Below are 14,058 nucleotides of genomic sequence, written 5' to 3' on the forward strand. Positions count from 1 at the left end.
CTAGGTTGATAACTTTTGGCAATCATCTGTCCACTTCTCGAAAGCTCTTTTCATTGTTTCTTCATGGACATCGTTGAATATTTCTGCGGATAGGAAAATTCGGCAACTTATAAAAAGTTAGTCCTGAGAATTCTAAGAACCAATATAATAAAGAATAAAAAGATATATTCTTTACGGCATACAGATGTGTCCACCCTTACTCTATCATGATTTTTGTTATGGACTCCAATTTCTCACAATACAAATTCAATGTTAACAAATCTCTCAACAGGTTGCAATTCATATCAGAAAGGCTGGATGACCACATATGGGAACATGTAGCATAAACAACTCTTGACAGTATCGCTTAATCATGTTTTTTTTCAAAGATGGTGATCTTGTGCCGTTCTTCTTGGGATTTGTAGAGTCATGAGGAAAAGTAAGAAAGGACACATCTGTACAAACTGAATGTTATTTATGGTCAACCTTTAAGAAGACTTTATAAGACTATATAAGGTCCACCACTTTTTTTTTAATAATATATAGACAGAATGACAGAGACCAATTATTTTAAGAAGACTGGGGAAAAGAAGAGGTTTGGAAACCACTTACACACTGTAGCATTGCTGTACATAGCACAAGTGATCAGATGATCACAGGTTTAAGTCCCCTAAGGGAACTAACAAATTTAGTAATAAGTGAAATCTTAAAAAAATATCTAAAAAATATAAATCTCCCCATTAAAAATTAAATAATAATCAAAAAAACATATTTAGTATTGCTGCATTTAAAAAAGTCAGATTTATCAAACGATGAAATAAATTAATCGGCTTGGTAAACGGTGTGATAAGAAAAAAAATCAAAATGCCGTAATTGCGTTTTTTCACGGCCGCATTAACACAAAAAATTGTAATAATAAGCGATCAAAACATCATATCTACCCCAATATATCAATAAAAATTTCGACTCAGGGCATAAAAAAAAAGTCCTTACATTGGCGTAAAATTGAAAATGTTACAGAAAATGGAGACACAAGCAACTAGTTTTTATTTTTTACAAATTTCTGAATTTTTTTTTACCTCTTAAATAAAGCAAAAACTATACATATTTGGTATCTACGTAATCGTACTGACCTGGGGAATCATATTGTCAGGTCATTTTTACTGTAAAATGAACACTGTAAATAAAAAAAACAAAATAACTGCAGAATTGCTCATTTTTTTTTGCTATTTTTGTCCCGCTTTCCAGTACACTACATGATAAAATAGATGGTGTCATTCAAAATTACAACTCGTCCTGCAAAAAACAAGCCATCACATGTCTATGTGGATAGAAGAATAAAAAAGTTATGGCTCTTGGAATAAGGGGAGGAAAAAACGAAAGAGAAAAAATGATAAATTGCCCGGTCGGGAAGAATTTAAGAAGACCACCTCCAGATCTAAACCAAATTTTCAATTATTGGATAACTTCTGTATATTAATCCTCTGTTTTTAGATGATTCTCATTTTTTTTGGAAGGGGGGTGGATGTCTGACGGTGGAACAATTTTAACCATATTTTTATCACTTACCCGCAGTTCCCAGACCGGTAGGGAGAGGAAGTCGCAGTTTCCCACCACTGTGCTTGAACCTCTCCCCTAATGCCGTCTTTATGAGGGGTAGGGTGCACTCCTTGTGCCAGACAGGCAGTTCCAGGGTTCTCATACATTGTACGGTCCGTGTTTTCTCTTCTGCTGTCAGGAGCCCACTTTCATACGAGACATAAGTCATAAAAGCCATGTCAATGTTCACAGCCTCTCCATGCATTAGGGCTGGAAGGACCTTCTGGAAAGCAAAATTAAACATATCAAGCAAATAAATATTTTCGTTAATGATTTCGCAAACTGTTACATTGGGAAGTACACGGGACTTGGACAAAGTCAGACATTTCTCCAGGAAATTAGTATTTATGTAACTTTATAATCTGTCCGTCCAAAGTGGATTTCTATCATTGAAAATTTGGCCAAGTGGGTGGGTAATAAAATAATGCAAGACATATTTCTCATCTCTCTATCTCTGAGGGGAGATGTTATGTGATGATGTCCCCAGCTACCCTTGTCACCACTGCAGTCAGTTTAATGAATGGTTGTCTAACACCAATATCATGGTGTTGATGTTTGGACCTCTTGCAGGAGAACTGACCTAAAGTGATCAGTCCTCCTGCAGTGCACCACCCATGAAAGAAAGGGTTCTGTTCCCAGTGAAATCACAGGCATACCAGGTCCTCCGGAGTATATTGGCTCTGGCTACTCAACGGTGGCTTCTCCCTCAGGTATACCAGGTCCTCCAAAGAATATTGCCTCTGGCTACTCAATGGTGACTTCTCCCTCTGATACAGACAAGCCCTTCAGTAATGGGATTTTGTCTTTGTTATATGGATATTATTATTTAATGATCTTGTGTCATGGCGACTTGATGGATGAACGCTCTGTAGGAAGATCAATCCTGTGCAAGCCTAGATAGATCCACCACGGTGATATAAATATATAGTGATATACTTTACGAATAGCATTTACCATTTCAAGTTCTGGACTTATTACATGTCCATAATCCACCAGTCTTTCGAGATCATCCTCCCACAGGTTAGGCGCAAGCTCTTCCAACATTGTCTGAATGGCCAATCTGGTGGCTGTTAGGGCAGCTTCTCCGTGGCTAGCAAGACCATTCCTGGACTGAAACTTTGTATCTAAAAGATACTTTCCATGACTTTCTAGAAGTTCAAATAGCCCCTTATGCTTCATTAAAGACATCTGAAAAGATAAAAATAATACATTTTGACACACTTTAGTTGAAAAGCATTCCTTAACCCCTATTCAGTAACTATTTTGCTTCCTGACTTCTGTTAATTATCTTCATTCCTGACTGTTCTCCTGATGGTCTTTGATTAGATCTTATCACAATACAAGAGGAAGTTAAAAGGGTTGTCCTATCTGGGACATTTCCAGCTTTTCGATAAGATATGCTATAAATGTGTAATATATACTTGTCCCATCACCCATTTTTGACATAGATGCAGGTCCTAGTGGTGGGATCTAGCATATCCCAAATGGGACAACTCCAAAAGTTTTACTTATAGCTAAAAACTGAATGTCTCAAAACTATGTAATCACCTTCAAGATTTCTCCAAGGCCATTGGAAATTTGCCGACGTGCAATGGTCTGTATGAAGGATCTGTCAAGAAACGTGGCTGCCGGTGGAGTGTAGCTTCCCAACTTGTTCTTACAGTTGCAAAAATTCACTCCATTTTTTGCACCCACGCTTGCATCCACGTAAGACAGAAGGGTTGTCGGAACTCGGATGTATGGGGTTCGGCGCCTGTAAAGAGAGGCAGCAAGACCAACAATATCCAAGCAAACCCCACCTCCGATGGCTATGACTGGTTCAGTGCGTCTGTCGATTCCAAATTTGTGGATTTCTTCCAGTATGGTTAAGACAAGTTCCATTGACTTGGTTTCTTCTGTCGTCTCGAGAGACAGAATCTTAAAAGTAACATTATTGGCCTCAAAATACTTTCTGACTTTGGAACCATATAACTTTTCCACATTAGTGTCCATCACAATGAAACGCTTTTGGATCTTCTTTTGGTAAACCTCAACTTCTTGTGGATCACACACATGACCATAAAGGAGGGTCATGTTATTGGGATCTAGAAGGTTTTGGGTTTCGATCACTTTATAGCAAAAGGAAATGGGTGTTCTAACCGTCCAGGAGACTCCAGACTCCGTTAACGTCTCCCCTCTGTTTAAGAAAAGAAGGAACATAAATGTGATAATTTAGCAACTGACTAGAATATCTTTAAATAAGACAAATTGAAATTTATAAATCATTCCCACATTTTTTCTCTTTCAGTTAATATTACAACTGTTACAGAATTTTTCAAAAATCAGCTAAATTATGATTATTTTTAAACATTTTCCACTTTTTCTCTCCCAAAAACAACACTATACTTGTTCACAGGTTGCATGTGGTATTACTCCTTTTTCACTTTAATGGCAGCACTGAACACAACTAATGGACAAGTGCGTTTCCGAAAGAGAGAAATCTTCTCTTACTAATCATGGAAAACCTTGGGTGTTCTTGGCTCCTATGTATAAAAGTTTAGTCTAAGAGCCAAATAGATTGTTACATTGCTGCCATTTTGGTCACCATGTGGAGCCCTAAGGCTGTGTGCACATTGACATTTTTTTGAGGCAGTCATAAACTACAATTTTTGTTGATGGAAACGTTCCTTCTTTTTGGAGTTTTCCAAGGTATTGTTTCCTGAAGAGGTTTTGGAAAAGTTTTTTTCCTGTAGCATTTCTTTCCAGCCTTCTGATTGGACAGTGGAGCCAATCCCATCAGAAGCCGTTTCAAAAAAGTGACCTGGACTTTTTTTTTTTTCCCACAAGGTGTTTTTCCAAGCCTAAAGTGGAAGAAATGCTCAAAGCCCTGAACATGTGAACAGCAAAGTGTTTTTAACAATGTAAAATAAATATTTAAAGTCTATCAAACATTTTCTAAGTGATTTTTGAAGCAAATGTAAAAAATTTTGAAAAATATCTGAGAAAATCATCCCCAAAACTCCTTAAAAATGAAAAAAAAATGCTCAAAAAACAGTAACAAAAATGGCCAAGAAAAAGCTAACAAAACACTTTAAGAAGTGTTAACAAAATAGCATTGAAACAAAAAAACGTTAGTGTTTCTTAAAGTTGTTTCTGCTTGAAAAACTTTTTGAAAGCCGGGAATAAAATGTAGTGTGGACATACACATACCCTAAGCCTATATGCACACTGAGTCATTTTGCTGAGTTTTTGAAGTGAAAATTGAGCGGAAACGTCAAGTGTTTGAAAAATTTTGAGTTTCTAAGGAGAATTTGGAGATCAGTTTCTGCTTCAAAAACTCCTGAAAAATCAGTGTGAAGAAAAGATAGAGTATGTGTAGACAGTCTTTTTGCTAAGTTTCAGAGTAGAAACTGAGTGGAAACTAAACTATTTTGAGGAGTTTTGAGATATGGAGGAGGACTTGGAGAGTTTCCACTCCAAAAACTACTCAAAAAACTATGTGCAGACAGTCTTAGGGTATATGGAGATGCATCTTAAAAATGCTGGCGCACTGTAAGAGTGGTGGACTGTACTGTCACATTCCTGCCCCTGAAGACAACAATCGAGTTGTACTATAGTGTGAATAAGGTTATGCATCCTTTTATGTTTAATGTGATATGGTAATGTATAATGTATAGAGTGTGATAAGTATTGTTAGTATAATATACATAACTAATGTGTAGTAATGTTTAGTGTACAGTGTAAGATGAGCATACGTTAGGATTTAGGACACAAGATAGGTAGTAAGATAGTGACTATGGGGTAGGACAGATTTTGGTAAGCATTATAAGTATAATCATAGGCGGATTATAATGAGGGCAATCTGGGCTACCGCCCAGGGCCCCGGGGCTCCAGGGGGTCCATGGCCAGATTGTCCTCATTATAATATGTGTGGCGCCGCGGCACATACCGGCAGTCAGAGGCGGGGGGCCCTGGGACCGCTCCCCCAGCAGCGGCGCACGGCCGCTGATTCTTCTTCGGCCGGGCCAGCACTGCACCTGTTAACTTCCCTGTGTGCTGGCCCGGCCGCGTCACAGCTAGGAGACACGGCCCTGTGTGCGGCCGTGTCTGCTAGTGTGACGTCACGCAGTGCGCGCCCTGCACTGCTACTTACCACCCGAGAGGAGCTGGACGACGGGAGCCGGGGGATGGTGAGTGAGTGTGTGTGTGTGTGAGTGTGTGTGTGTGAGTGTGTGTGAGTGTGTGTATGTGTGTGTGTGAGTGTGTGTGTGTGTGAGAGTGTGTGTATGTGTGTGTGTGTGAGTGTGTGTATGTGTGTGTGTGTGTGAGTGTGTGTGACTGAGTGAGTGTGTGTGTGCAGATATCATTGTGTGATGTCTGTTTATATGTATTTTTGTGTTTCAAATGTGTTTATGCATGTATGTATATGTCTTTATATGTTTGTGTGTGCGTGACTGCGTGTGGCCTCCCGCTGTCTCTGGGGGGGGCGCCGTGCGGCCTCTCGCTGTGTATAGATGGCGCCGTGCGGCCTCCCACTGTGTATAGATGGCTACGGGCGGCCTCCTGCTGTGTATAGATGGCTACGTTCGGCCCTCTGCTGTGTATAGATGGCGCTGTGCGGCCTCCTGCTGTGTATAGATGGCTACGTGCGGCCTCCCGCCGTGTATAGATGGCTACGTGTGCTCAATATTGAGTCATACAATTAATGTAAGGCTATGTCCTGCTGTGTATAGATGGCTACGTGCGGCCTCCCGCCGTGTATAGATGGCTACGTGTGCTCAATATTGAGTCATACAATTAATGTAAGGCTATGTGCCCACGATGCAGAAATGCTCCGGATTTTTTTTGAGCGTTTCTTCATCTCCCTGGCAGAAAAAACACATGCGGATTGTACATGCGTTTTTCCTGCCAGGGACATGCGGATGTGAAGCGTTCTTCACATGCATTTCCGCATGCGGGTTGTCAAGCGCTTTCCAAGAGATTTTAGCATCACTTGGAAAGTGCTTGACAACTTGGTCACACTATATAAATCCATGTAACCGGCATTGACTTATATAGTGTGACTGAAAGAATGGTAAAAAATAAAAAATAAATATATAATTACCTTCTGATGGCCTGCCGACGTCAGCGGTCGCGTGACCCGTTACATGACTAAATTACGTCACCACAGGTCCTTTAGTCTACCGCGAGCTGCCGGCAAGCCAGGACGCATCGGATAAAGACACCGGGGGCCATCAGAAGGTAAGTATAATATTCATTTTTTATTCTATTCTTTTTTTTACAGTTTTCTATGGTACCCGGGTCCGGAGGAGAGTCTCCTCTTCTCCAGACCCGGATACCATCTGCACATTGAACCGCATGATATCCACATGTGCACATGTAGTGATGCGGATATTATGCGTTCCAATGCAAGTCAATGATGGCGAAAACGCCACTCTTCCGCAGAATAATTGTTTGTTCTGTGGATTTTTCCGCAATGATAATCCGCAGCGGAAATGTCGGCAGCATGTGCACAGCACATGCGGATTATCATTGGGGAACATGGCAGACCTTCTACCAAGCGTTTTTTAAGCATTTTTGCAGCGGAATTGCCGCTGCGGAAACGCTTAAAAAATGCATCATGGGCACACAGCCTAAAAAAAATTATTATAATTAATATATTAATATTGTGCCAAATTAATTTCACGTGAACTATCACATGATCTATCACAGGGGATCATGTGACATGTGATACATCAGGTGTGTGTGTGTGTGTGTGGGGGGGCCTGCGCCTTCTAAACTGCCCGGGGCCCTTGCTACTCTTAATCCACCCCTGAGTATAATGTATGTTGGCAGGAATTAAATATAATGCGTATCGTGTAAGATAAGTGATATAATACATACTGTTTTGAGGGTGATCTGCCCAGTTACATATTGTAAGGACAGACATAGTTAAAGTTGGGACTAGCCCATAGTGGGAGGGACAAGCCCCAGTTAAAAGGGACTGCTTCCTGATAGGCAGTCAGATAGGGAAGTACAGTAACCAAGGTCACGCTCAAGTGCAATTCAACTTGTTTTTTTCTATATTACCATTTATCAGTATTACGGCTCATACCCATATGTGAGAAAAAAAAACCTGTCCGATTTCTGGACCGAAAAAAAGGACAAGTGTCATGCGATTTTCATGAGAGGACAATGCGATTTGTCACACCTAGCATCAGTATGACATCCGTATGCAATGTGTTTTTTTTCTCTGCAACTATTATTCTACAGGACCATTTACAGTGCTCTATGCAACAGAATGGTAATGTATCAGTAAAAATCGGATGCCTTACGGATGGTCCGTGTGCTGTACGTTTTTTTTTCTCCCACCCATTGACTTGCATTGGCGAGAGTCGTCCGGTATACGCGGCAATATGCAGCATCCTGCGATTTTTTTCTCAGCTAGATTCCAGTTGAGAAAAGAAATCGCAGATGAGCATTGAATCATAGATTAATATTGGTCCGAGTGCAATCCGATTTTTCCGTTTTTCACGCAGATGAGTATGAGCCCTTATAGTGGCTGATTTAAAAAAAATACATTTTAGATAGAAAAATTACTAAAATATATATAAGTAAATTACATAAAATGACAGTTAATTGTAATATAATATATTGTATTTCATTATAATTATATAAAGATAATTTAAATAATTAAAATAAATACAAATACATTATATAAAATTCTACTTATATATATATATACATATAAATGTATACATACATATATTATTATTATTTGAAATACATGTTAGAAAAAAACAATAAAAGAAATAAATAAAAAACACATATATATGTATATATATTAAAATATTACATGTAATTTGATATAATTATATAAAAAATGCATTAAAAAAGAAAGTAAATACAAATAAATTATATAAATGTATACTTTAATATATATTTTTGTAATTGTAATTTTACATATTTGTTTGTATTTATTTTATTTTTAATTCATTTTTAGATAATTATATAACATTACATAGAATATTTATATAATATATATATTATATATTTATTTACTTTATTGTTTTCTAAAATGTATCTAAAATATTAATAACATTATATATATATATTATTTAAATTATTATTTTTTTATTTGAAACATTTCAACATTTCAAAGCAAAATGTCAGTTTTAATTTTGGTGACAATATTGAGGATCACTCACATATTTTTTTGTTTTTTAACATTATCAGTCACCATCGCATTTTTGTTCAAGATTATTGTAATTGCTTTTGCTATGTATACCCCATTTTTCATATGTAAAGAGCCATGGAATCAATGGCGCTATAATAATAAATATTAATAATAATATTGTACTGACTTTAATTCAAAATAAACAAAGAAATTATTAACAAGTTCATTTTTTATTTGTTTTTTTTTACATTTTTTGACTATTGTGGCAAAATAAGGTAACTGGGTGCCAAGGACGGTGAAAAATGGACGATGAATTAAATATTGGTTGTTCTACCATTTAGAATATAAAATTAATAAACAAAGTAATCGAATAAATTAAATATAGTTGAATGTTTAGGAATACTTTTTTCTTTAACCGTAAGTCCCACATTTTTGTAGACCTTTGAGATGTTGAGCACTTACATTTTAGCCTGGGAAACGATGACTTGATCTTCTTTCCACGTCGTTGGAATTTCTTGACCACTTTCCACGCAATTCCAAGTGTTCTTCACCTGGATGAGCAGATATTCCTTCTGTTTGCTTCTGCTTCCTGGAGTTTCTGTCTTCGTTGCCCCTCTGACCGGGGTAACAGTGTACAGCTCTCCTGCAGGCATCTTTGTAGGCTTGGTTTTTAGAGATTAGCTAAGTTTTTTTTCTGAAAACTGAAGCTAGACCTTTTGGAAAAATGAGATGTTTTATAGCATCTGACAGCCAATAGCTTTGTCAGGGAGTGGCCGTCTCACCTGCCTATAGTTTATAAAACGTCTGTTGTGTAACCTCCCGAGGGTGGGAAAAACAGGCGATTCTAATCAGAATGACAGGTTGTGTAAGGAATATTCATTGACAATTTTCTGACGATGACTTATTATCTAACGCTGCATTCTTGTGTGACAGAGGGTGAATGTTATGAAAGTTGCTTTGATGAAATAAAAAAAACTTATAAACCTCAGTGAGTAGAACCAGAAACGTAGTTACTTATGAAACTCTTGCATAACTTTAGTAAGCCATCCATGCTTAGGGCAATGCAACTGATAGATCAGAAAATTGAGTGCACATTTTGCATTGAATTGAGTTTTTGTAATCTACCCGTAAAATCCTTTAAGGACTGTTTAGATTTCCCTGTCTATGTTCTGCACACAGATTGGCTTCATTATGGATTTTACTTTGCACCTTCAGGGTCCCTTGTGGCTTCTATGCCACTCCCTCACCCATAGATGCAAACTTCAATGTTGCAGGTTGCAAAATACTCTTCCCAGAGAGGTCAATACCCTTCCAAGCCAAGTCCCACCAAGAAAACTCTACGGTGACTTTAATCATTTGCTTGTAAAGTTTTGGAGGAGAGAGCACTTACTCAAACTCAAACTCTTGCTCGGCCAACGCGCTCTTGACCCCACCAGTCTTCTTACTGGGCTAGACCAGGTTGGACAGGTTTCGTCTGAATGAGCCCTCATAGGCTTATCGGTATGAGTGCTCTCCGTGAAAAACAAGTATAGCACTTGTACGCAAAATACAGATGTTTGAATGAGTCCTTACGTTGAGCATTTTATTACCGATCGCTGCTAGGAGCTAGTGAGGGGTTATCAAAAATTCTGGATTATTAGATGTTGGATTGAAGGAATTTCACTGTATTTGAAGTTATTTTTTACCTACTTTCTAAAGGCTTGAGAATGTTGATGAGCTAATCTGTCGAAAGTTGAATTCAGCAGAATTCAAATTGGGCCAGGAAATTTGATTGCATCAAAGTAATTCTACTTAAATCGAATATTCCTTATTATGCTTGGAGTCTTCCCAGACCTTTGAACATAATAAATGTAGGGTGGAAAAATAAACTTCTCTGTTGCCCTTACAATCCTCCATGTAGCTTCTTCTGGCCTCTTCCTTCAGCACCACTCACTACATCCTCTTCCTGCATCTTGACTCAGTGTTGGGCCAACATGGGTTGAACGTCACAACATCATGACTAGAGGTGAGCGAACCCGAACTTAAAAGTTTGGTGTTCGTAATGGACACTAAACTCCGAACACGGACTTCTCCCGGAGTGTTTGGCATTCCAGGGGAAGTTCATGGACGAGAGAGAGAATTTTCCAGCTCCAAAGTTTGGGTCCCCATAGTTTTCAATGGGATTCGGGTTCTGGTTCAAGTTTGGGTACAGTTCTGGTACCTGAACCAAATTTTGAACTAAAGTTCAGGTCAGGTACCAGAATCCGAACTTCCACATGTCTGCTCATCCCTAATCATGACGTGTGTCACCCGTAGACTGATCCGCACTTCATCCAATGCACGTTGTGACATCATGACATGCATCGTGAATTATTAGATGCCTACTGGAAGCTTCGGTGCAGAGTGAAGATGTTAGAAGAGGATGATGCTGTCACGGGTGTGTCAGGTGTAACAGACAGTCGCTCTGGATCTGGCTGCAGAAGGTCACTGTGTTTGGCATTGCAGACGCCTTCTTAATCCTTCTTACTTTTGGACCCAGCGGCAACCTCCCTCCTGCTCTGATTGACACACCCTGGTCTGGGTGTTTATAATCTCTCAGTCTGCTTCAGGGAGTTGCCGGTGATATTCTCATTTTCCCTTGTGCAGGCTTGGAGCTATGGCAGTCGGCTAGCTTCCTCTCTGGTGCCCTTGGAGGACGTTTGGTGTTATCTCTCTGGTGTCTGATCCAGCTAAGTTTTTCCCCTTTGTTAGTTTCCCTTGTTGCCTTTAGATTATAGTGGGGTCTGACCAGTGCTCACCCCTCCTCCTTATCTATGGCCTAGCTCTAGGGATACACAGGGATTAGGTTTCCTGATCGGCGATAGGTGCAGAACCTATATAGGGACGGTAGGACAGGTAGGGTGATATTAGATCTGCCTAGGGGTCTCCACTGCCCCTTTCATTAGCATCTGGGCTACCCTCCCCTCATCCCTTCATTTTGCACTTAGTCTTTCCCACACCGTGAGTGACAAACACCTGATGCAAAAGGAAAGAAGAGCCCGGAGGGAGCAGCATGGAGGACCAGAAAGGGGACTGTGGTGATGGTACTAGTTAAGTATTATTTTTTTTCACCCCCTTCTCAGATTTTTACAAATAAAATCCTAAAAAATTGGACTTAAGTGAATTTGATTTTTTTTGGAACATTTGAACTGAATTCAATTGGCCTCAAACTGATTCGCTCATCTCTCCTCGGAAACCGTTACACGTGAGTTCTGTTGATTTTGGATGGAAGGCGGCTTTCTGTTTTACATATTAGGCGCAACGTCCAAGAAAAGTAACATCATCTTTAGCTTTTACTTTCTGTTATCAGGCATGTTTATTCTACAGACCAGACTGCTGAACTCTTACATACCTTTATATGAAGTTATTAGGAAGCAAGGCTCAGGCATGTCAGATGCGGGGCTATGTAACACTAATTTGGACAGGGCGTTCTGCAGGCTTGTGTAACCATAGAGAAGTTACATAAAGCAGGAGAGATATGAGCTGACTCAGCACGTGTGCTGGAGCGACTGTACAGCGCAGAGCTCACTACCGTATGCCTACAGGACACTCCTCTGTATATTATTGGTCACTGGGAGGGGGTTAGGTTTTCTTGTCTGGGCATATTTCAGCTATCCTCTTGTCACCTAAAGTCATTGTACGACTGAAGACCTACTAAGAAATTTGCAATTTCTTTTACTTAAATTCCAAACTCCACATATATCAAGCAGTGATTCTTCTTCAGCAGACGAGGAAGACGAGGGGTGCCATGGAAAAATCCCAAGGTACGTGTCCTATAGTCTCTACAACTGTGCCAATCTTCAACATGTATCCAGATGCTGGGGGAACATTCATCCATCTGAGAGGAGTTAATTTAATAAAATATTTCAGACTTTAAATAATTAAGGAATTTAGTCTTTCGAACAATGTAAAGTTATATAAAATAGGAAATAAGCTCCAGAATAAGATAAGATAAGATATACTTTATTTATCCCGGAGGAAATTGCGGTATCACAGCAGCAGAACACAGATCTCGAACATGACACATATGATAACATAACATTTGGAATGCTTTAGACATTGCTTTTCAGACATTTGTTAAACACCCCCATAGCTGTTGGAACAAACGATTTCCTGTATTTTTCCTTTTTACACCTTAGTTGTATTAGGCGATTGCTGAATGTGCTCTTCTGTTTCGCAAACAGTTCATAAAGCGGGTGTGTGTTGTTGCCCATTATAGCTCTGCACTTCTTAATCTTATCCTCTACCACCTCTTCAAAGGTCCCAAGCTGTAGGCCCACCGTCGCGCTAGCCTTCTTGATAAGTTTGTTGAGCTTGTTGGCGTCAGCAACACGCACACTGTTACCCCAGCATATTATTGCCGCAAAGGTGGCACTAGCCACAATGAATTGGTAGAACACCTCAAGCATTTTGCCACACACATTAAAAGACCTTAACTTCCTTAGGAAGTACAATCCACTCATCCCCTTCTTGTAGACCTTCTCCATGTGGCACTTCCAGTCTAGCTTGCTATCCAGGTAAACCCCCAAATATTTGAAACTGTCCACCATCTCCACATCCTGACCGTCAATGGTAACAGGTAGGCATACCTTCTTGCACCTTCCATAGCTCATCACCAACTCCCTGGTTTTCTTAACATTTAGTTCTAGATGGTTAGCCTGGCACCATACTACAAAGTCCGCAACCACCCTTCTATATTCCTCTTCATCCTGGTCCTTCCCAATACCGCCAACTATCACAGAGTCATCCGAGTACTTCTGGAGGTGACAACGGTCTGATTTATACTGAAAGTCAGCTGTGTACAATGTAAAGAGGAATGGCGACAGCACTGTTCCCTGCGGGGCTCCGACACTGCTCAGTACACTATCTGATGTAGCCGTCCCCCACCTAACAAACTGTGGCCTATCCGACAGGTAGTCAATTATCCAATTCACAAGTCCCTCATCCACCGCCATTTTAATCAACTTTCCACGCAGTAAGAGTGGCTGTAATGTGTTGAACGCACTAGAGAAATCAAAGAACAAAGCACGCACTGTGGTTCCATCATTGTCCAAAAAGGAATGTACTGTTTGTAGCAGAGTATGCAACATTATGAACTTTCATGTAGATTTGCAATTCTTAAAAATTCTTGCAATATTTTATTTTTAAGTGTTTTAAACAGGTTATTGAGATTTAGATTTTTTTTCTAAAGTTTTTTTATTTTACTCATTTATTTCAGTTACTTTTCACAATTATTTTGTTACATCATATTTCCATAGGAACTTTTAAGAAACTGCTATTTATTTTATTATGCAGACACAGTATAATATCTGTCTACAAAAAAAGAA

The 14,058-nt window shown here is 39.3% G+C and overlaps 2 protein-coding genes across 3 annotated transcripts in view; one reads left to right on the forward strand and one right to left on the reverse strand.

The window, feature by feature from the left end:
* LOC141156570 (2-epi-5-epi-valiolone synthase-like) lies at positions 1–9,366 on the reverse strand. Its single transcript, XM_073642764.1, has 5 exons — positions 9,176–9,366; positions 3,127–3,754; positions 2,533–2,766; positions 1,549–1,801; positions 1–83 (listed from the first exon to the last, which is right to left on the reverse strand). The coding sequence occupies exons 1-5, from the start codon at positions 9,364–9,366 to the stop codon at positions 1–3; spliced, it is 1,389 nt and encodes a 462-aa protein (XP_073498865.1).
* Positions 9,367–12,230: 2,864 nt separating this feature from the next.
* Positions 12,231–14,058, forward strand: part of LOC141156571 (uncharacterized) — a 113,119-nt gene continuing 111,291 nt past the window's right edge. For both annotated transcript variants that reach the window (XM_073642765.1, XM_073642766.1), the window contains exon 1: positions 12,231–12,495. In XM_073642765.1, the coding sequence (XP_073498866.1) occupies positions 12,480–12,495 (16 nt within the window). In that variant the 5' untranslated portion in view covers positions 12,231–12,479. The remainder of the gene's footprint in view (positions 12,496–14,058) is intronic.

This window comes from Phyllobates terribilis, unplaced genomic scaffold (genome assembly GCF_046119375.1).
Source record: "Phyllobates terribilis strain yellow unplaced genomic scaffold, ASM4611937v1 Scaffold_8__6_contigs__length_399053987, whole genome shotgun sequence".
NCBI classification, from domain to species: Eukaryota; Metazoa; Chordata; class Amphibia; order Anura; family Dendrobatidae; genus Phyllobates; species Phyllobates terribilis.